Source organism: Aphelocoma coerulescens, chromosome 7 (assembly GCF_041296385.1).
Source record: "Aphelocoma coerulescens isolate FSJ_1873_10779 chromosome 7, UR_Acoe_1.0, whole genome shotgun sequence".
Taxonomy (NCBI): Eukaryota; Metazoa; Chordata; class Aves; order Passeriformes; family Corvidae; genus Aphelocoma; species Aphelocoma coerulescens.
In genome coordinates, this window is record NC_091021.1 from 33,363,492 (window position 1) to 33,385,890 (window position 22,399).

At 41.2% G+C, this 22,399-nt stretch overlaps 1 protein-coding gene and 1 long non-coding RNA gene across 2 annotated transcripts in view; one reads left to right on the forward strand and one right to left on the reverse strand.

Annotated features, from left to right (window-relative positions):
- Positions 1-6,167: 6,167 nt before the first annotated feature.
- TMEM163 (transmembrane protein 163) overlaps positions 6,168-22,399 on the reverse strand; it is a 90,557-nt gene continuing 74,325 nt past the window's right edge. The window contains exons 6-8 of the mRNA XM_069021216.1: positions 11,819-11,930; positions 8,348-8,489; positions 6,168-7,432 (exon numbers count right to left, since the gene is read on the reverse strand). Coding sequence (XP_068877317.1) covers positions 7,372-7,432; positions 8,348-8,489; positions 11,819-11,930 — 315 coding nt within the window. The 3' untranslated portion in view covers positions 6,168-7,371. The remainder of the gene's footprint in view (positions 7,433-8,347; positions 8,490-11,818; positions 11,931-22,399) is intronic.
- Positions 11,940-13,157, forward strand: LOC138113197 (uncharacterized). Its single transcript, XR_011152042.1, has 3 exons — positions 11,940-12,326; positions 12,502-12,591; positions 12,935-13,157. It is a non-coding gene; the product is annotated as an uncharacterized lncRNA (long non-coding RNA).

The window sequence follows — 22,399 nt, forward strand, 5'->3', positions numbered from 1 at the left end:
ATAAGCCCTGTAGCAGTGTAAATTGGAAAAAAACCCTACTGAAATCACAGGAAATAAAATACTGCTTTTTGCAAACAATAATGTGGAGTCAGTGAGGGAGTTTAAATGTACACAAGAACTTCAGGGTCAGGCTGGTACTATGGGGTGTTTGGTTTGAATTCTTCCCTAATAGGTTGATCCTTTGTTTTATTTCAATGGTTGTGTTCCACTATATTACGTTCAAGCAGTTGGATTCAAACAGAACAGAACGCAGTGGTTCAGATACTGCCAAGTTCCTGGGGTTCAATAAGATGGGAATTTTTTAATTTTTTTTTTTTTAGAACAGTAAATGTCTGTACTTTAATGGCATAGAAAAATGCTTTGTTTTCACTGTTGTAGAAAAAAACTAGGGAGAATTTATTTTTCAATAAACTTTTTTCTTGTGTGATTTGGATTTATAATTGCTTTGTGCTTAAATGGGAATGCCATGAGCTGCCTTTTATCCCAAATTGCATTTGTGTGGCTGCTTCTTCCAACTCTGCAGCTGGGTGTTTCTGTTGCTGCCCCACCTCTGCACAGGTAAGTCCCCACCTTAGCCAGAAGAACAACAGGTGAGTAATGACCTGTTTGCTTTGTTTTGTTTTCAGCCTGAGTTGGATAATGAATTACATCGAGCCTCCCTTCAGGAAGGCAGTTCTGCCACAGCAGTAGTTAGGAATTCCTGGTTTCCTATAAATTTACAGCACACTCAATTACAGCACTCACTGAATTTACAGCACACTGTAAATTTGGGAGAAAGGGAGACTGGAATTGCACAGTGGTTCTCAGGCCTGCAAGACTTACTGACACAATACACTATGAAGTTGAAAGATAAAGCTACACAGTGATAAAATAGCAGCTTTAGAGAATATTCTCTTCCAGGATCCAATTTAACATGCAAAGCACTCAGGAACTAATGAAACATTTGCATGTGGAACAAGGGCTCAGGCACGAAGCTTTGGCCCATGTGGAACTGGGGTGTGCATTCAGTGCACTCGAGAGGTGCCACATGAAATCACCTTGGCAGCTCTAAATAAATGCAAATGTCCAGAGTGAAACTTCTCCAGGGGAGCTGTCAGGGTATTTCAGGGGCACCCATTCTGCTGACAGGTTTTTCTGCCCACCTCAGGTTTTGTTAGCCCAGCCAAGACTGAGGGAAGGGCTCTCTGTTGTCAGCTGCTGGGAATGTGGAGAGGTTTTGGTGGAGGTGTCCAAGAGTAATGGAGCAATTAATGCAGGAGGAGTATGCAGTGGAAAAAATAATAGTAAAAAAAACCAAATGAAGACTAGCTCCTTTATCTGGTAAAAAAATATCCAGTTGTAGCACAGTTGCTATGTACTTTAAAAAAAAAAAAACACAACTACACTGGAGAGAAGCAACAGCTCACTTTTTTCCCAGCATTACCTTTTTCCAAGTTTGTTCTTTGCTGAGCTTTTAGTTTTTTGTTTTTATTGTGGCCACACTTAACTGAGCACTGTAGAATCAGTGGAGTACAGAAGTCTGTAACTATCAGCTTGAGATGCCTTGTATTGTCCTTGTCCCAGTTAATGACACACACCTTCGTAAGCAAGAGCATAAAGATGTCAAACAGATGCCTGCAGGCTGAGAAAGGGTTTGTGACATGGGTTTGGATATCCAGTCTATTCCCTGGCAAGTTCAGTGTGCTGTGGATGCAGAGGGTGGTTTTTCCACTGTGCAGTGCTGCTGCAAGAGCCTTTTATGGCTGTTTCAGTGAGGAAAATGATGTGAATATCCTTCACCAGTTGCCCCTTTTTATGGTCCTTGGCATACTTCTCCTTGGATGAAAATGGGTGAAAATGTTGTTGGTTCTGTGTTGCTATTCAACATACCACAATTTCCAAATGTTTCCTACCATCAAAGTGAATTAGTGGAGGACACTGCTCATTCAGGCTCTTGTTCTGCCTATTTTTGGAAACGTTTTCCTTCCTGTTTCATTCCCTTAATTGTTGTTCAGCTTTGATATCTAAAAAGCTGAAGAGACATCTGTAAAATGGTGAGCAGCTAGAGTTAGATGTGGGCTGTGTTGCAGTCGCGATGGAAAAAAAATCTACGAAAATCGGAACTTGGAATCAAAAATATGCCATGCAGCTGTATTGGAAAGCTCATTTGGGGGAGCTTAAATACTGAATACTTTAACTCTCACATGTTTAGACTGGGTTTAGTCAAACTCCAGCTGGTAGAGAGTCCACAGATGGAAACATTTTGCTGGGACTTTGTGCCACTCTCAAAAGACTTCCCTCAGTGTGCAAGAGCTGGAGCACCCACTTTGTTGCCTCACACTCCCCTGAATTTGTGTTTATGCTTGTCTGGAATTGTTCTTTTATTGATTATGGAGATTGCATTCAGCTAAAATCTAGCAGTAAATCTTTGTAGCAAAAAAACCTGGGAAGAGTTTGCACAGAACAGACTCCAGCTGTTGGGTCTCACTGTGTGTCCTGCTTTGCTTTGGAGCCTTGGCTTGGGGGTCCTTGCTCCTGCAGGATCTCAGGGAAGCACTGCCTGGCTGGAGACATCAGCTTCCTGCGCCTTTGTGAGGAGAGAAACATCAGAACAAACCAGTGCTGGACAAAAATGCTGAAAGAGTGAAAACTCCACAGAAAATGTCCTGAGGTGAGAGCCTTTGGTGGCTCGGCAGGTAACAGCTGGTGCTTCCAGTGTAAATACAGGGGATCTTGGAAGGGAAGCTGCCAAATCCCTAGAGCCCCCTCTTGGCTTTAATTTCCTCCCCACCTCCATAGGAGGGTGGAATTGATGTGATCAGCCCAAGGCTGTGCTGCAGGCTTGGGTTCTGCCCCATGGGTCTGCCCAGTAAGAGGAGTCTGGCATTGTCACTTGTCCTGTTGCCTCCACTCCTTTCTCCGTGGTGAGGTGAAGGGTGACAATAATCCCTACAGCCTGTGTCAGCAAGAGGTGAGTTCAGAAGGGTGCTGGGTTTGGTGCCAGCAGTGGGAGCTGACAAAATGGGATGTTTGCTAGTTACTTGCCAGACTAACTTTGAAGAAGATGTACTTTGAGCCTGCCTGCAGCTGCATGTTGGTGCTGGTGTCAGTCCCTGCAGGACCTAAACTGAGCTTCCCTTCTGCAGCTCCTGGTGAGTGGGCTGGAGGCTCTGGAGCAGCTGTGCCCACCACACTGGGCAGCTGATCCCACTAAACAGGGAAAAAGCAGGAACTGTTCAGTGCTACCTCCAATACCAATCCTGTGGATTAAAGGAAAACAGCAGCTCCCAGTCTTGGGGGGAACAGGAGAGGGAAATATCCCTGGCTGTTCTGTTACTTGAATTAATTATGCTCTCACATTGCATAACCCGGCCCTACATGCCAGGCCGCAGGAATGTGTTTTTGTGTGCTACTCCTGTGCAGTTCCTGGTCCTGGATAAACACATCCAGAGGGGCGGGGATGGGCTCTCTCACAGCACCTCTCAGTGGCAGCACACACAGCACAGGCTGAGAGGTGAGAAATCACTGCTAGCACAGCAAAACTATGTGCAACCTGTGTGTGAGACATCTACACAAGTTTGTATATTCCAGGGATAATCCCTGCTCAAGGAGCTTCAGCATTTCCTTAGCTCTTTATTTGACTGCCTAGGAAAAATGCATTGTCAGGTTGGGAACAAACATTCCTGGTTTGCATATTTATTAAGGCTTAATAGATAGACTGGATGACCTTGGGCTGGATGACCTTTAAAAGTCCCTTCCACCCAAAACTATTCTGTTAACACTTTTCCCATAGCCTAGCATCTCCATGAGCTGACCCACAAAAAAGAATGCCAGAAATGCCTACACTTTTTCCCAGGCAGCTGGGATTGCAGAAATACAAGTGGCAGTGACAGTGGTGAACACCTCTGTGGTACATTCCCAGCTGCAGGTGTACCTACAGCTGAATTTGCCCACATCTGAGGAGCTTCTTGTCTGGGATCTTTGCTTCATGTTCATTCCTGGAACATTAGGGAGTGTCTTTTGAGGCTCTTTTCCACCATGGTTGAAAAAGAGCCTCACCATGATGCTTATTTATGGTTTGCCTACTATAGCTAGAAGTAAAATGGAATAAATAAGCAGCAGATGTTAGTCTGGTGATTTTTTAATGACTACCAGGATTCAGAAAAATCTGGCTTTTAGCTAAAAGTGAACATTATCATTTCCCATGCCTACCTGGTGTATGTGGGTTATGGCTGGGGATTCAAGACTGCAGCTGGTGTAATCCTGACAGAGTTTTTGATAGCTCCCTTCTCTGCTGAACAATATGGCCAGATTCAAAGCATCTGCTCAGTGTCACAGTCACTTTCAGGGATTAATTTGCAATTGTAAGCCTGGCCAGACTTTAATAAGTGTCAGTTTGCAGCCTCATTCTGGCCAGTGCTGTTCCTTGTGTGAGTGCTGAGGCTCCTTCCTCACATCCTGTGCACAACAAAGAGCCCTTGGCAGTGCTGAGGGCTGCTGTGATCACCGGACAGGTTATTATGTTGGCCAGTGCCAAGTTTCAGGTGATTAGTCCGAGTGCTTTTGAGCTGTTGCAGCTTTTGAAAAGTCCACCTTCACTTAGCCTGGCTGGAAGCACACTTGCCATCTCATAGTTGGAAAAAATCAACTGGCATTAACATTTAATAAAGAAAACTCCTATAGAAACTTTTCTCTCTGAGGGTGGCTGGCTCGAGCAGTGTCACAGTAGATGGATTTTCTCTGCTGTTGTCACGTACCACACAGAATCTCTCCAATGCCAGCTGGCTTTATCACTGTTTGCTTTCATTTCTGAGAATCATTTTTTCCTGGACTTTTTCAAGTCTCACAAGTATTTCTGTTCTTTTCTTGTATTTACCTGTTAACACTAGCAATGCTTTGAAGCACCTGAAAACTTTCTGCAATTGGTTTAAACTAATCTGATAAGAGTATGATTAACTTGTTAAACCACAGCTCCTTTTCAGGTGTCTGTACTTAGAAACATCCTAGGAGCATTCCAGAATTCCAGAATGAACTGTGAAACTTCATTAACTGAGTGTTTAACCTTCCTTCATGCCTGAGCACATCTGTGCTCCTGTTTACACTCAGCATTTTAACAGAATTATTTAATGCTTGAGCTGGGTGTTGGTTTGAGTATCCTGCATACTTTCAGTGGTTGAGGACTTTGGTGTGGCAAAGGTTGGATCAGGAGTTCAGCCATGTCCCTTCTCAGTTTTCTGCAGCAGTGGGCTACAGACAGGCTGCTGGACTGCATGGTCCTGGGAAGCAACACTTCTGGGTAGTTCCCAAGTGTCATTCTCAAACCTAGTAATGGGACTGGAGTGGGAATAAAGCCCTCAGGGAGGTGGAAAAGGGTAAACAGTACCAAGAAAATTAACAAACCCATGAAATGTCTAATATTGCTAGATTCAGGCCCTGGGTCTATGATTCTGAGGCTGAAGATGCCTGATAAACACTTAATCAGTGAGGAAATACCAGTTCCACAGCTGCCTTCATGGAACTGATGTGAGAGGAGAAACATAATGGGAAAAGCAAAAGTATAAGACATTAGGGTCTTGTGCAGGAAGACAGGGTCTTGGGGTGGCATTTGATATTTAAAAATCCACCTGTGCTGAGTACAGTGAGCGCTCCTACACTCTCCAGTCCTTCTGGAGTCCTTGCTGAATGCTCCTCTGAAGTAGCTCCTTTGGCACCTTACAGCTGAGTGACACCATCCTGTGACAGCAAGGCACAAGCAGCATCAGCATGAACAACACTTTGCATACAAATACTTACACAAACTTAATTGATCCAAAATATGTGAAAACAAACTGCAGCAGCAGTTTTGCCATGAGGAATCCTGTAGCAAGGCATGTTCTCTTTCCAATACTGTGCCCCCCATATGGGTACTGTCAGGTCAGGGAAACCACTGCAGGGGGGTCTCTTCCAACACCTATCAGTGGGAGCTGTCTTTTACTAGAGATCCTTAAGGACCTGATCAAGTCACAGATGATGGGAAATACAGTTTTAACATCACACCTGTGAAAATATCAGTGTCCCCACTCTACAGCCCTCACTGATCAGTCTAATTGTACATCTACTCTCATATCTGTTAGTCTATTGTTCTGTAGTGGAAATGGGCATTTCTAGCTACTCAGCTACTTACTGCAATCTTACTTCAATCTCTGCAGTTGACTGACATATTTTTTATTCACCTGTGATAAACAGAAGCAACAACACTGATTCTCTGTTGTGAAAACCGACCTGGAATACATAAAATAAAGAGAAAATGGCTATAGCCAGAGAATCCAGTTTAATAGGCTGCTATACAGGAAGACTTTGTTCTATGATACATTCTGGAAATAGTTTTCAAATGTTACTTACAGATACTGTATAAAATAGATACCAGTTTTATTGATTATACATCAAGATTCTTTGATCATTTAACCTGCTATTAAGTAATATATAAGATGTGTGATGGAAAGTGAGCAACACTTTACAGGACAATCTAAATCTAATAAATAGATCTGTATCTCACCACGAGATTGAGCCACTGCTGTGCCGTTGTCAGACTACAGAGCAACCACAACGTCACACACGCTGGTACAGCTGCATATGGTAAAATAGGAGATGAAAATCCCATTCCTTGAGCAGCTCCTCTTCCCTGCATGACTTTTTTGGCTTTGGTCTGTACAGTAATACTGTGTGTGCTTGTTTGGTCCATGCAAAGCTACGAACAGTGTCTCATCAAGAAAAAATAGAATTTAAATTGAAGAGGTATAGTTTTGGTTAATTTGGGGTTAAAATGCAATATCTCTCTGATCATAGAAAAGGCCGTACCTGCTCTTTCTGGCTGTCTATTTCAACAAGAGGGTGGAAGTAGCTACTTAAGTGTTTTAAGCAACACAGCTCTTGGTGTCCAGACTCTATGTAAGATACTCTCAGTCGAAGAGGTTAGCAAGGATTGTACTCCTGTTGCAGCATGTGTTTGGGAAAATACAGGCCAGGGGAAAAAAAAAATCCAAAACTCAAATCTGAAACTGGCACTTCTTTACCCACAGGCTTACCACACCATTGAGAACACTTTCACTCTGGAATATACAACATGGCAGCTGGGTTCAAACTGCAAACTGCATGTTTTCTATTGTCACAGGAATCAATAGCATACTGGAAATAAATAAAAAAAAAAACCAAACCAAAACGCCGCTGTTTGGCTGAATTGCAAGCAGTGTGCACAATATGCCAGATTTACAGAGAGATTTCCCATTCAAACAAATTTCAACAGAAACAGACCACGGGAAACAAACTGCATATTCAGGAAAATACCATTGGCACCACTTGCCAAGACGTAGAATGCTGTGGTTTGACAGTCCTTGCAGGGAGAGGGCGGCAGCTTCACTCGAACATCTCGTAGTGGCGCGTTTGCCTCACCCGCGGCACCATGTCAATGAGCAGCCTGCAGGGAGAGCACACGGGGTCAGGCACAGGCACAGGACTGAATATATAAAGATTCATTAATAAGAAAGAGCTCAGGTGGAGTAACAGCCTCCACAGTTTTCCAGAACTGTTAGTTTTACAGTGGAAATTGTGATTATAGAGATTTATTCAAGAGGGGTATTCCTCATTAAAATGTTAATTGAATTTTCCAAGTTGAAAAAGAAAACCCCACACAGCTTCCAGGTGAGGGCTGCCTGCAGCCTGGCCAAGGGCTGCTTCTCAATGGGCACAGTTCCAACTAAGACACTCCACATCTCCCCCTTTCTCTTATGGCAGATAACCCATAAGAAATGAAGTGCAAAATTCGGGTTAGATTCCATGCAGTCAAGAGAAATTGTGGCAGCAATTAAGTGCATGGCAGAGCTTAATTTGATTTTTTTAGTCTGTTTCTGGTGTGAATCAAGAAAGCATCTTAAAATTCAAGAGAAGCAACATCTGAAACACCAGCAGGAACCTTCAGTTCAGAAGTTGCCAAAGGTAGGGCTGGGACAGAAATCAATAGCAAGATCCTTCTTTAAACTTGGGCACCTTTGCTTTAATCCAGACTTCCTGTGGAAAAGCAGTGCTCAGAAATGTGCCCCAAAAGTAATGAGGACTGATTTTATCCATCATTTGTGGTCATTTCAAGTATACAAAAATCTAAAATTATTCCGATTTCTTTTTAATTCCTGGCTGCTTTCCAGCTGATGTGGGGGACACGGTCTTTTATAACCCTTTCCACACACTCTGCTCCAGTATTGGCTGCTAATCTAATAAACTCCAGGGACTAATTTCACTGGAATTACTTAAGCCCTTAAAGGCTGTGACTTCCTACCTCTCAGGGCCAGCCCAGCTGCTGGACACACTGCCTTGCCTGCTCCCAGGAGATACTCACTTGATTCCATAGGCAGATATTGTGAGTCCAATTAACACTCCTATACTGCCATCCAGGAACCAGACAGAAGAATTGTGTTTAAACACTTCTGCACTAAGAAGGATGGAAAATCCCATTATTCCACCTACAAGAGAGTTGAAACCTAGAAGGGGGGAAAAAAATAATTAAAGGATGAAGCGCAGGAACTCATGGAAAGGAAAATGGTTTTGCACAGTAACCTGTCAAAGAGCCTCTCTTGGAGCTTTTTATCCCATTCCATATATTTATTTACATTCTTGGCACTATTGTTTAGAGCTGTAGACATTGCTGAAGACACACAGGATAATCCTAGTAATATTTCCATTTATGCTTTAGATATACCACAGCAGCTTCTTATCTACTATTCACAATTTTAATGAACATCCTTTTAGATTCCTTTTTTTTCTTTTTTAAATCCTTTCTGTTTTTCTCCAAGCCTGTCCCTTCAAAATTCTCACAGAGCTTTTGGAAAAATTAATGCCCTTTTTCATCCAACTCCTGCTTGGCCGATTATTGATTTGGGGGTTTTTAAGTCATTCCTTGTTTTCTAACTCCAAATTCCCTTTTTCTGATTTTTATTTTCACAGTAACCCAAAAGACACCCCTGTTGTTCTAAAAAAAAAAAAAAAAAAAAGTCACTGAGAATGGTAGATCCATGCTATTTAACCTAGGTAACAAATGAAGTATCAAACTTGAAATATTCTATATTCCTTGGTGAGTCAGCTCTATCCAGCTGCTGTTTACAGGACTTAGCCAGGTTTTTCCAATTCCCCATGACTGCCAACAATAATATACCTGACACTTGTTCCTGAGTATGTCCTTTGATCCACACCTCTCACACCCAGTCTTTGTCTATTTATTAATTTATACTGCTAGCACATGTTCTATTGTGTCTATAGATACAAAGAATATAAAATATAAATAATTAATTAGAATTTAAACCACTGTTACTTCCCCTGCTCCAGCTTAAGTCAGAATCCATCAGCACAATATGCAAAACAATAAAATATTTTCATGCCATTATTGGCTGATGGTTCCAAATGATCTAAAAGCTACTTGCAAAGGAAATTTTTTTCCCTTCCTGGCTCTCATTCAGCCAAACCTTTCTTTGCTGATGTGGCAGGAAATCATGGAATGGCTGCAGGTATTAATCCAGACACTGTTCTGTGTGTAGGGCCAGCACAGGAAAAAACAGGTGGCTAAATCTGGGTAGGAAACAGGTACCTAAAACCTACAGGAAAGTTGGCTGACATCACTGTCACAGAGTTGTCCTCTGAGATGTCACAAAATTCAAGGCAGGAAATGTCTATTTTTATTATCCTAAAGGCCAAGAGCTTTTGCTATAAACAACCTGTACAAATGACATTTTGCCTCATTAGGGTTCACACATCTAGGCTTTAAAGTGATATTGTTGTTAAGCCCTACTCTAAAACAAAATTATTCTAAAAAAAAATTGTTAATAGAGGTTGACATGCATAAGAGAGAATTTGCTGTTCTAAAAATAAACCTATTTTTCAGGAAGAAAAATTCATGCTCCTTTTATTCAAAACAGTTTGTTGGTCTGGAGCCAGGGATCACAGGAGGTAAATTAGCAGGAAACAGAAAACACTAAAAAAAGATATGCAAGGGACTGCTAAATCTGTCTCAGCTGCTGAATCACATTGTCTTTTCCTGATTGTTAATAAATCAAGTATGTATGTAAATATATCTGGTGAAAGCAGATATTTAACCACACATGTTAAGATCAGCCTCCTACATTTTCTAAAGTAGTTCTAAAGGAGAGAAGAGAGATAAAAACCAGGCTGAGGTAATTTTATACCTTTTTCCCTAATTTTTTCAATCAAAGGATGAGCAGTCTCCAGCTCAGAAGCAGTATCATTAGCATGAGGATGTAATTATGGGGAAAGAGATTTCTCTGTCATGAAGGAGAACAATTCAGAGCTGGAGCTATGTAGGAATTTCCAGCTAATATTTTGTCTAAATAAACTGCTCTGTTTCAAAACTCAGCTACATTTTTTTAAAGGGAGGATTCATCATTTGCCTGCCCAGGCACAGTTCTGAAATGGTCAACATGACCCACTTACATCCTGGCAGTGAAGGAGGTCAGACTCACTGGGCTGCAGTTCCCAGCATCCTTTCCAGAATTCTTTTTCCTCTTGGAGATATTTCTGTTTCAAAATGTCTAGAGTGGCAGAGCCCATTGGAAAGAATAAGATCTCTGAGCTGGAGGTCTGTTGGGAGAGAATCCCAAATGCAGGAAGGCAGTAGCTTAGTTGTAACCCCCTCACTGCTATTCTGATGCCTTTTTTGCTTCTTTTAGATCTAAAATGTAAGTACTCATGAAGCATTTCTGTAAGTGGGATGATAGAGATACTCGTAATACGTGTTATCACACATCATCAAGAAAAAAGCTGAGTATGTTTAATTTGCTTAAAATAAAGTAAATTGTATGTATCTCTAGAGTAAGCTGAGAATTGAATTTCCTTAAAGTGAAATCTTTAGCAAAGAATAAAATAATTTAGGTACCACGACCCATGAATCATGAACACCCTACAGTGTCTGTTTACAGACTATTTCAAATTGTCCTGTGCTGGCAGATAAAAACTGGGAGAGATTTGTAGGGGGCTGTGAAACTTCTGCCATCACTGTGGCCTCACTCGTTTGAAAGACAGATCCCCAGGATTTCTGAGGATTCAGAAGCTTGAGCCCTGTCAGTAAGAGGAATATCTGGAGCTACTTTTAAAGACTGATTTTAAACTTCCTTTAAAACCAAAACCAGTCAGCTGCTACACACCTGGGCCAATACAGTGGTGGCAGTGAGGTGTTCCAAGGATGCAGTGGAGGAGATTCAACCTGTGCCAAACACCAGCAGGGCCAGAGGAGTGCAGGGCAGGGAAAGGCTTTGTTTCACACCTGCCATGCTCCAGCAGCTCTGCTGAGTGGCAGGGAAAGCACTGTGGTGACAAATGTCACCTATGGGGGTACCTGTGGATGACGGTGATGATCCCTGCTCAAGGCAGGCAGCGTTTCTACAGCAGACTTTGCTTCATTTAAACTGTCAGGATTTACCATTCACCAGGCACAGGCAGTGAAGATGGAGGTGACTTAACCAGAGCTCTGAGAACTGCTGTCATATCCCCCTGCTGCAGCCTAACCTCTGACTAATACACCTCTAATTCATTATCTGCTCTACCTCTAACTCTCTGTTACTGCTTACTATCCACACATTCACTGTTTGACTTCCACCAGAGTCACTCCAGCTGAGCTATCTGTGCTAGAAGCCAGTGGTACCACAGACTGCTGTGGGGTTTGGGTTTTTTCCCATTTCCTAGTGACTGCCTAATTTCAATGCTCTTTCACAGCTATCATTGTGCAGGGGTCACTCTTATCCTCTGCATCCACAACATTCCCTGGAAGAGTCTATGAAAGCAGCAGGATCAATGTCACACTCACCATCGGTTATCAGTGCTCTGCTTGTAAGGACCTTTCCCAGCATAAATTTGATTACTGCCAAGACAGTGCAAAGGATTCCACTTAGAACAGAGACACTGTACAGAAAATCATCCTGGAAAAAAAATATGTCAGACATTACTATGTCTTCTGGTCATGTCCCATGTATTAAATGACAAATAGTACTAATTAATGTGTAATTATTTGTGCTGCTGAGAAACACAACCTGAGATAAAGATTTCCTGCATTATGACTTCCAAGACAGCTGGTGCTTATTTGGCTTATATTGTCAGCTGCCATTGCTTTTGCAGCCGTAATTAATGACAGCTCCAACCAGCAAACTGTGAATTGACCCAACCTCCTCAGAGTCAGGAGGTTATATTTACCAGTGGGGCTGAATGCAGACTGCCAGGTCATCTAATGCTAAATGCCAGCAGTAGTGAAGTCCCCACAGGCAGAAGGAAGGCTTGAAAATAGAAACCCACTTACCAGACCAATATTGATTTTCATTGTAAGAAATAACCATTTAATGTTGTTTCTGATTCTGTGCTTGCTTTGGTTTTGTTTCATTACCTTTTTCTAAAGTCTGGTTCAAGCTACATCCATAAAACTTCTGACACTGATGTGCAAAGTAAGGTTTAGCTCTTTCTCAGAAGACAAATTTTTCATGGATTTCCATTTCACAGAAACATCCACATTGCTTAATTTGCACATGCAACATGGGTTCCCCAGGCTCCCTCAGGAGAGAGCTGCGTGTCTGTGTAGGGCAAAGAAGGGTAAGTTATTATTGTTTAACACTCATTCTCTAAAGGTCATCTGGAGGCCCCCAACCCTTCCTGCTGAGTGTTTTGTGTTTGGTTGGGCTGGGAGGAAACTCCTGGGTGCTGACATGCAGCAATCAGGTGCCTAAAGGGAGTCCCTGTGCCTTCTTCCCCCTGAGGAACATCAGCCCACGGGCTGCAAAATACCCAAGCGAGCTCGCAGCCTGCCTGCCACCTCACCACAGAGCTTTCAGTTAGATTCATTTATTACTCTTGATAAAAGCGTTAATTTAAACTGTTGCAACACCAGTACAAACAAAGGAAATAGCAATAATTCTTTTCTAATTTGTATCTGCAGGTCTAAGTGGGCCAGTGCCACTGGGACCCTGTTCCTGATTAAAACACTCCAGCAAAAGTCCCTGTTGGTACCAAACATTGTCATGATGATTTGTCATCAGCTCCATCCATTTTCATTATTTTAGCAGCAATTTGAAACCCAAAGAAATAAAAAAATATTTCTGAAAGCTGCTTAGGAAGACACAGGGAATTAGATTACTGCTGTAATGTACTCATATCCCTAAATAAATCATTCAATATTTTTACACAATTTTGTATGTTGTATAATTTTGAACGTCTACTTCACTCTCAATCATGAGCTCATTCTCTCTAGACCTGGTACAATATTAACAGTATTAAGTATTAAGACAAAATGCACTGAGGAAAAGAGAGTAAAACAGAAGGAATGAAAACACAGAACTCAAGTACTGGGTAAAGGTAGGACAAAAAGCATTCATACAGTTATTTTAACATAACACCTGGAAAATACCCAGCAATTTTGGAGTGCTAGGGAAGGACTAAGGAAGCAGTGGCAATATTTCGGTGCTGTCAGTCTAACAAGGAAAGCTGTGAGCTCTCAGAAGGTCTAAAATGACAACAAAGCTTCAACAGTCTGGACAAGCTTTGCAAATATCTTTCAAAATTTGAGATCCTTGTCAAAACCATGCCTCTAATCTTCATGCATCTTCCTCAAAAATGTGTGTTTTCAGTACCCAAAGACTTCCATTTTGATAGCCTAACAAGTTTTGAATGCTTAATCTAACCTAATCTCATCTAATATTTTACCTAATATTTAATATCCAGCATATGTATAAGGCTTCAGAATAATCTGAGGTAGAATGTTGTGCTCCACCAACATTTCCCTTGTGTCTCACTTGGCACAAGGACTCAATTGTTCAATGACTACATGAGATCCCTGATTTCTCCATCACCCCACACACCCTCCAAAGGCTCTCTGATTCCTCCCAGGCATCCCTACCTCTTATCTTTGCCTTTCCCCTCAGCAAAGCACAGGCCTTGTCACCAGCAGAGCTGAACACTGCAGGCCCAGCAGAGGTGACAGCGCAAATCACTTTGTTATCAACAAGTCAGTTGTGTCACTGTCAGCCTTGGGCTGATGAAATGCAGTTTTCCTCCACCTGTCAAATCCTTGGGGATGCACTGGAAAACCATTACAAATTGGCATAGTTTGTAAAAAATCTAGGAATCACAATACAAGATATTTTGAAAAGTATTGATAGAGATGTTCAAAATTCCAGTTATCAATTCAGAATCCTGAAAATGCTATGCCTTATTCCTTGTGCTATCATGTCAGGTTTCATCCTCTGCATGGCATTTTATTTAGAGCTTTTTGTTTATTTTTTCCTGCAACGGTGTACCACAAATTTTTGGGATGAATTCAGGATTTTTTTCCTGCATGTGTCACTAAAATCACAGTATGTGGAAATGCATCTTGCTATTTGTTCAGTCATGATCAAAATGAGTCTAGCTACTGTACTGGAATCCAAGAATGACCTAAATGTGATACAGATTTCTGAATGAATTCATGAATTGTTTAACAGGCTTTTTATACAGGATGCATAGTCAGGATCGAGAAATTCTTCCTAAGTTTAGTGGGCTTTTTCTTCACCAAATCACACAAGACAAGCTCATTTTGTTGCCAGTACTAATGCAATAACCACTAATAAAGCAGAAGACCTGAAAAATCAAAGCTCCTTTGTTATCACAGTGGACACGAGAAAGGGAAGAAATTAAAACACCCTGCTCTGGACGCAGATGCTTTAGGCTGTGCCAAACAGATTTTCAGAAGGCGATATTCCTGGTTTTATCTCTAAACACCACCCAAAATCAGCAGCTCCGGTTGTGTGCAGCTCCTGGCAGGAGCCACCGGGAGGCGGCAGATCCCGCACGAACTGAGCGCGGCTGTGGGGACCAAACCCGAGAGGAAAAAATCCTTTAAACTCTCTTTGCTCAGTGCTTCTCACCCAGTGCTTTCTGGGCATCGAGGCACCCCAGAGCTGGAAGAAGAAGAAGAAGCAGAGTGGGGCTATCTGCTGATAACAAGAAGTTTTTGCGGGTGTAACAGATCAGCCCAAAGTGGCGATGTCCAGCAGCACGGACAGCCCGGCTGTGTCCCGAGCAGGTGAGGATGAAAGAGGAGAGAACCAGCTCAAAACGCTGCCTTGGCACTATTTTGCTGCCAAGAAGCTGGAACTGGTTTAGGACAGCAGGATGCAATGAATTAGCCGAGGGACGGCTGCTGTGGGCCAAGCCCCGGGCTGGAGCAGAGGCGTCCGGCTTTGGGACACACGAGTGACAAACGCGCTCTGCTGCAGTGCTGTGGGCTCCAGAGGGTTAAACACGTCATCCCGTGGCTGTGAAATGGTTCCCATTAAACTAACTCATCCTTTGGAGAAATGAAGAAAAGAAATGCCATAATGGAGATCTAAATTAATAAAATAAGCCCGGCCATCTGGCACCATCTCCCTCCGGATCTTCCCGCAGCCCTGCCCTCTCCGTACCCCTTGCCTTCCCATCTGACAGTCATTAGGAGCACGGAGCACGCCTAGCCAGGCTCACTGTACGTGTCCTTGGTGTTATTTTAATTACAGCAGCAGCAAATTGTGACAGATGATAGAAATTTAAATTCAGATCATTTCTATATGATAAAGGCTTCCCAGTAAGGTAAATAAAGCTCCTTCCTTTTCCATTTCTTTTCATATTTGCTCATTGCTATTACACTGGACACGAGACCCTAATTAAAGGACACATATATCTGATTAGATGGCTTCATGTATAGACCAGCACTGTGCATAAAGAAAGGTGCCCATCCTGGGCTACCTTCTCATTACACAGCACTTTAACAGCTAAAATGTCCCTACTTAAGATTTATTTTATGCAAGATTTTATACTGTGGTTTTATGCTTTCTTTCCCAGAAGAAAGCTTTCCTAGGAACAAGTCTTTTCCTCTTTTACCATTCCTAAGAAAGGAATAATAGAAGTCAGCAGGCAGCTTTCCTCCACTTTACCCAAATGCACTGTCCCCAGCTGCGCAGCTGAGAAGAGGGGGTTGCAAAATTGTCACAACAGTTCTGTCCCTGCTTTCAAGGATTTCACCAAAAGCAGCAGTAATCTTACAGCTCAAGGAAAAGTTTGTTGGTTTTGATGTTGCAACTTTGATCTTCTTCTGAATCTATTGTAGAAAGTAAAAAAAAAAAAAAAAAAATCTCACAACAGGTTCTTCAGTGCTTGGTTTATTAGGTAGAAATATTTTAACCCAATTCCCAGCCTAGTAACTGAGTTTCAGCTGATTCGTGTTCCTAATCTTTCCCAAGAATGCATATTGCTAATTCTGACCCTAAAACTTTGCCCTGATTCCATATATTATTTCTACCAGCTATTCTGTGCCCACTCCCCTTTACTTACAGTCCTTCCTCCTCTGGGATGTTAAAATGTTCTCATTCCACCTGCACTGTACAGTGTTGAGTCAAAAGATATTCACTGTTACAGGAGGAAGCTCTGTCCTTCCTTGGTCACTCATTCTACTGCAATCCCAGAACAAGCTGCTTCTCCCACCCCAAAAGCTGCAGGGTTCCTTCCACTCCTCTGCCCTCTCCTCAGCTTCCTCTGTGAACCAGCCAGAAGTTCCTCCACACTCCTGCAGGAGCTGGAATTACTGGTACTGCCTTTTTCATGCCATTTTTTCCCTTTCCAGAGAACCTGGTGTCTCACAGTGTTTTACCTCTCCTCTGCTGAGCCTCATTCCTCTTGGCTGAGAAGGTAGGGATGTGTATCTGGAATGCTACAGATGGTGTTGGCAGGAGCGAAGTCATGGCTGGCCCAAACTGAGCTGAGTTTGTGTTGTTAAATATTAATTTTGCCCATCTCTGCAACTCACCATCTGTCTCCTGGATCCCAACAATGACCCTTCTTCAGTCCAGGTGATTGGTGACCATCCTCCCCAGCACCTGCTGTGTTCTGCTCCCACCCTGCTCCCCATCCCTACCTTCACATGCTTCCCACTGCCTCCCGCTCCTCCAGGAGCTGCCAAGCTGCCTCCTCAACAGCTGCCAAGTCACCTGGGCACACTGGGATCACTAAAAGGCCCTCTGCAGAGCATGTAACTCAGTCAAAAAGGACTCCCTCTTCCTCCCCTGAAGGATTCTGTTACTATATAGAGAGCAACAGAGATGTTCCTAATACAAACACTTAAAAAAAAAAAAAAAGTCCAAATCTCTATCACACTTTCTCCCAAATAATAAATAGTTTATGTAATCAGTCTAAAGGGAACCTGGAAAGCCAGAGGGTCTCTCTCACCAGCAAACTTCAAAAGGGATGAGTTTTAATTGCACTTCACTGTCAGAAAACAAACCAACAGCCCAGTCTCTGACTCAAGCAGGAGACAGTCTCTTCACATGGAGATACAAAGATCTATTATTAGTACAAAAAAAAAAAAAAAAAAAAACTTATGAATGTTTAAACTTGTCTTTGGTGTGACAAAGCAATTCCAGAGCACAAAATGCTTTTTCAAGACATAGATAACAAAGACAGGGTGTGCTTAATGCCATGGCACGGCACGGGGGCCGGGAACTGAAGGACTACTGTGAGCTCCAAAGAACTCTCTTAGGTGACCTTAGGGCTCCTCCAAAGGGTCTGCTTAACTATTACATCAGTCATGCTTCCCGTTCTCCCAGAATTCATCTACATTGTTTTAACATCAAAGTTATGAAACATAAATTAAAATTGTATTTTTCCACCCTCGGAAGAGTGAGACTGATTCTTCCAATGAGCAGGCAGCCAAGACCAGCAGCACTTTCCACATCACCCACCAAGTGGGGAGCAGTCACCAGCTTTTCCTTCTTATCAGCATGTGGTAGAATCTGGAAATGAGGCTTTCCACCATCCCCTGAGCAAAGAATGATGTGTAGCTGATACATTTGCCCTAACCCTGGCTTACTTTTCAGTTCAAGTACCCACAACATTCTCAACAACCTGCAAGAAGCACTGGAATTTTAGGCCAAACTCCAAGCCATACATAGGTGATAATAACTATAAAGTAGGATTCTAATGTATAATTAGTGTATATGATACTTTGCTTTGAAATGGCAAGAAATAAATTATATATGAGGTTAGAAATGCATAGGGCAACATGTATAAGGACATATGTGCATATAATCCCAAGCATTATTTGTTATGTTACCATTATGGCCTATAATTCAATTGTTGACATTATTGAATATATGTTTATGATGTATTTATTTTAAACTAATAAATTAATAAATCAATTAGAACTCCCAAAGCTACACTGTGCCACCCCTACCTTCCTGTTTCAGCTGTAATCAATAACATACCATGGAATACCACATGGCCTAATTTTTCAAGAGATTTCATTTCAGTGGTGGAGGCCCCACATCAGATGGGCTGCACGCCCTTCGTCCACAAACTGATTACATCTTTCCTCCTTTGTTCTGCAGGAAATGTCACAAATATGGCATGATGCTTGCTTACTCTTGCAAAAAAGTGTCCTTTGCCATACTAATGAGGACAAATGCCAAACTGCACTGACATTACATGTGTTATACTATTACCCAGGGAAATGCAAGCAGTAACTGAATAGTAAATGGATATTGATTTACAACCCCAGGTGAAATTAAAACAGTCTTTCCCAGTGTGGCTGGGTCAAGCTTTTTGAGCTTTCTTTAAGAAATAAGAAAAGGTCTGCAAATTCTTTGTGGCAATGGTCAAAATAAAACACAGCATTCACATCTAAATGATATTTGTACTACCAAGAATATCTAATAATTGACATGATGAAGGTAAAGGGGCAAATGATGAAGGGTTTTTTATCACAGAGCTGGCAAGCACTGACGGCAGCAAATGCAAACACAAAACAATGCTCAAAACCTACACTCAAGGATTTTTAGATTCCTTTCTCAATATATTAATAAAATGTAAAAAAAGCACTAAAGTTTACATAGAATTCCAAGCATGATGTCATCAACAGTATGCAAAATCTCTATTCATTCTCATTCATAGTGAAATGTATGTGTACCAAATCCTCAGGGACAGCACTGGCTGTGGATATTGCTCTCTGAAACATCAATAAAGGAATGGTAATTCCTTTCCCTACTGGGAATTATCTTATTAAGGCTAACATAGGTTGGAGAACAAATGCTGAAAGTAACAATAAGGGAAATATTCTGAATCTCATAGCTAGGGGAAAGGAAACCTTAGTAAATTATTTCTGAGCCAGCAAGAAATTATTCTATTTTAGGTTCAACACTCATCATTGTAGGAAAAAAACCCAGCTTAAATTACCTGATCTGAGAAATATCCATTTAAAATAACCTGAAGGGTAAACAAAATGAAGACTTTCTCTTCCAAATGTCAATTACTGATTAGCTTTTTAATTCAGGTGTATTGAACAAGCTAAAATTATCAGAAATTTTAATTCCAAATGCTCCAGAAGGAAGAGCAGCTGGCCTACTTCATCTAACACTTTCAGCAAGTGCTGGAACAAAGAAAGAAGAAAAAGATGGAGGGGGAACAAAAAGACAAAGATCTGGTTGGCAAAAAATATTTCCTTAGGGATCAATGATATGAAACTGAAATAATAACTGCAGCATGTCAGTTGAAGCAGACCTGTATGGAATAAATATTCTCAGCTAAATAAAAAACTTCCCAGCTATATAAAGAATAGGACAGGAACACGGAAAGAAGTGGAATTTGCAGCTGTAAGGTTCCCACACATTAATGGCACATCTCTCTCTCCTGTATAAAATTTGTTCTCATGGGATTTTGTAATATTTAGATATTTTTAAAAATTTGATAGTGTCACTGAGAAATTCTGGGAAGGGCTGGGGGCACAGTGTGGGCTCTAAACAGCTGAAGTACAGGAATCTTACCCAAAAACTGAAGCATTCTAGAGATGCAATAATAGTAGGAGAGAAACAGCAAGATTTCCTTCCAAACCAACCTGTTCCAAGGCAAGTGGAAAGTGTCATCACATCTCTAAATTCTCAAAATGAGGAAGCTTTAATTAAAAATATTTTCAGGCAAGTGAGAACGGAGGTCACAGCTCAATAAAGCGACTGGCGAGTACATGTTGGCACAGGCAGAAATTGTCTCCACACCCACACCCAAATTTGCCTCCAAAGGAAAAGGAAGCATCTCTACAAATCCAAGGTGAGGGTACATGGCAGACAAATCCCTCTGAAAGTGACATGAAAACTCTATTCTCCTCGTTTACTCCTCTGTCCAAGAATCAGAGACCCATAGTACATTTTTTAATGCTCACAAAAAGTAATGCAAAAATCTTCAAAAACGTGGGAGGAAAAAAGATCCATTCCACTTCTCACTGCACATATTCAATACTGGAATTTTCCAGCCTTCTTGGACAAACACATCTCTTCAGTTGCAATAGTTCTCCTACATCTACCTTTCATCAACTCTGTAATTAATGACTTCATTAATTAATTCATTTCAAAACATACACCATCCTATGGATCATTGTTGAAGAACACTGCTCTACCTCACAAAAACCGAAAACATTGGCACAAGGGATTGTGTTTTGAACACTGAGGATTAATATATATCTCAGTTACTTGAAAATGAACTTTTCCCCACAGTTAAGAGATGTATAATTAATACAAATGCAGAATTATATAATGAGTGTATAATTAATTGGCTGGCCAACTCTCCTGACACAGAATATCATTTTTCAGGGCTGGCTTCTTTTTAATTATAATATAAATACAGAGTCCTGTGCAAAGGGAAAACCCTAAGTTTACCTAATAATGACAATTTCTGAACTTGCTGTTAACTGCAGGAAATGAAATCTACAGTTAAAGCTCTCTAAAAATATCAGTTCAGTGCTAAACAGTAATTTGCAAAAAATGAACAGATTGTATAAATCCCTGGTGACCCTTATCCTTTGAATTCTGTGGGCTCTCCAGGCTTCCTCATCTAGAGATGGAGATAAAATTTAAAAGAAAGGCATGAAGAAAGTCACTGAAGACCAGAGCTGGGCCTTTAGTCTGACCCAGTAGGGCCATGGTTGCTGTTGCATACAGGAAATACACACACTACCAAAGTCAAAATTCCAGACAAACATTTATCATTAAACTTACCCAATTAATTTTAAACTAATTAATCTACCTAGTCATTCATACCCCGCCTCACAGGCTATGCCAAAGTTAACTGCAATCCTCAGCGTATCAAGCTAGAGAACCAAAAAGGAGAAAGACACTATTTCTGTGATTCCCAAGGTTTTGAGGCATTCAAAAGAATTACAAAATCAGTGCCTGTGCTGAAAGCTTGTGTTGTGACATAGCATTACCTATTGTTTCTTTTTACTTGAGACACAGCAAGAGGTCAAACAAACAAGAAGCAGAAAAGAAAGGCAGAAGCAATATTAAGAAATACAGGAATTCAGGAGCTCTAATTGTCCTCCCTCCTCTGTCAGTGCAGATCAGGAGCATTGTCATTCACAGGGTTTCAACAAAATTACATTCAGCATGGAATAAAAGATAATTCAAAGAGGTGACTGGAAAAATCCATGACTGAGCTAAACCTGAGCTCCTGCCCTGTAAATTAAGTAGCACCTGTCTGCAGTCTAACAAGAATCTGTGGACATTTAAGCCCCTCACAGAATGGGGAAGTCAAGCTGGAAATGCCATTAATGTGCGGTAAACCTGTCATTCTCTTCCTGGTTCTCTGAATCCTGCTGAGGGCTGCCAGACATGCACCTGAAATCATCATATGAAATGACAACAGTACCGAAGACTCCTGCTTCTGAATGTCCAGAGAAGTAAAAGAATATCTGTTCAAAACACTTGGAAAATGTACTTCAAATTATTCCTTAGTCATGTGATTTTTATATTTTCTCTTACTGCTAGTATTTTCATGAAAGCAACTCTTCCAAGATCCCCTTGAAGGACAACAGAATCTTTACATTAAAGAATTCATAAAATCTTTCCAAGAAAGTTTTTTTTTGCTATGTGCATATTAAGAACTGAAAGATACATAACCAGTGTATCTCACATGCAACAGGAAATACAATGAACTTCCTATAATTGACCCAGAATTATTCAAAAGTTACTGAAGCACATATTTAATTATCCAATCTGTTTCATTTCTAAAATTAAACTTGTCTGTATCATACTCTTTTCTCCAAAACTTCTGGAATTTAAAATTAACTCAGAAAAATTATTACAAGGTTGCTGAAATTTACCAGAAATTAAGATGTAAAAAGAGACTTTATAGCTCTGAGAACAATGCAGTCAGTCATGTGTCTTTGCATTATTATTATCATTAGGTTAATCTTGAATCCCCTACATAGAGCAATGCTTTCCAAACCATCTCCATTTGCAGGGCTGACAGTACTAACTTTGTGTTCAGCATCTGAGCACCAAGAGCAACATTTTCCAGTTGGGTTTTTGCCACATTATCTCCCTTAAGATTGAAGTCACACAGCTAAAATTTCACA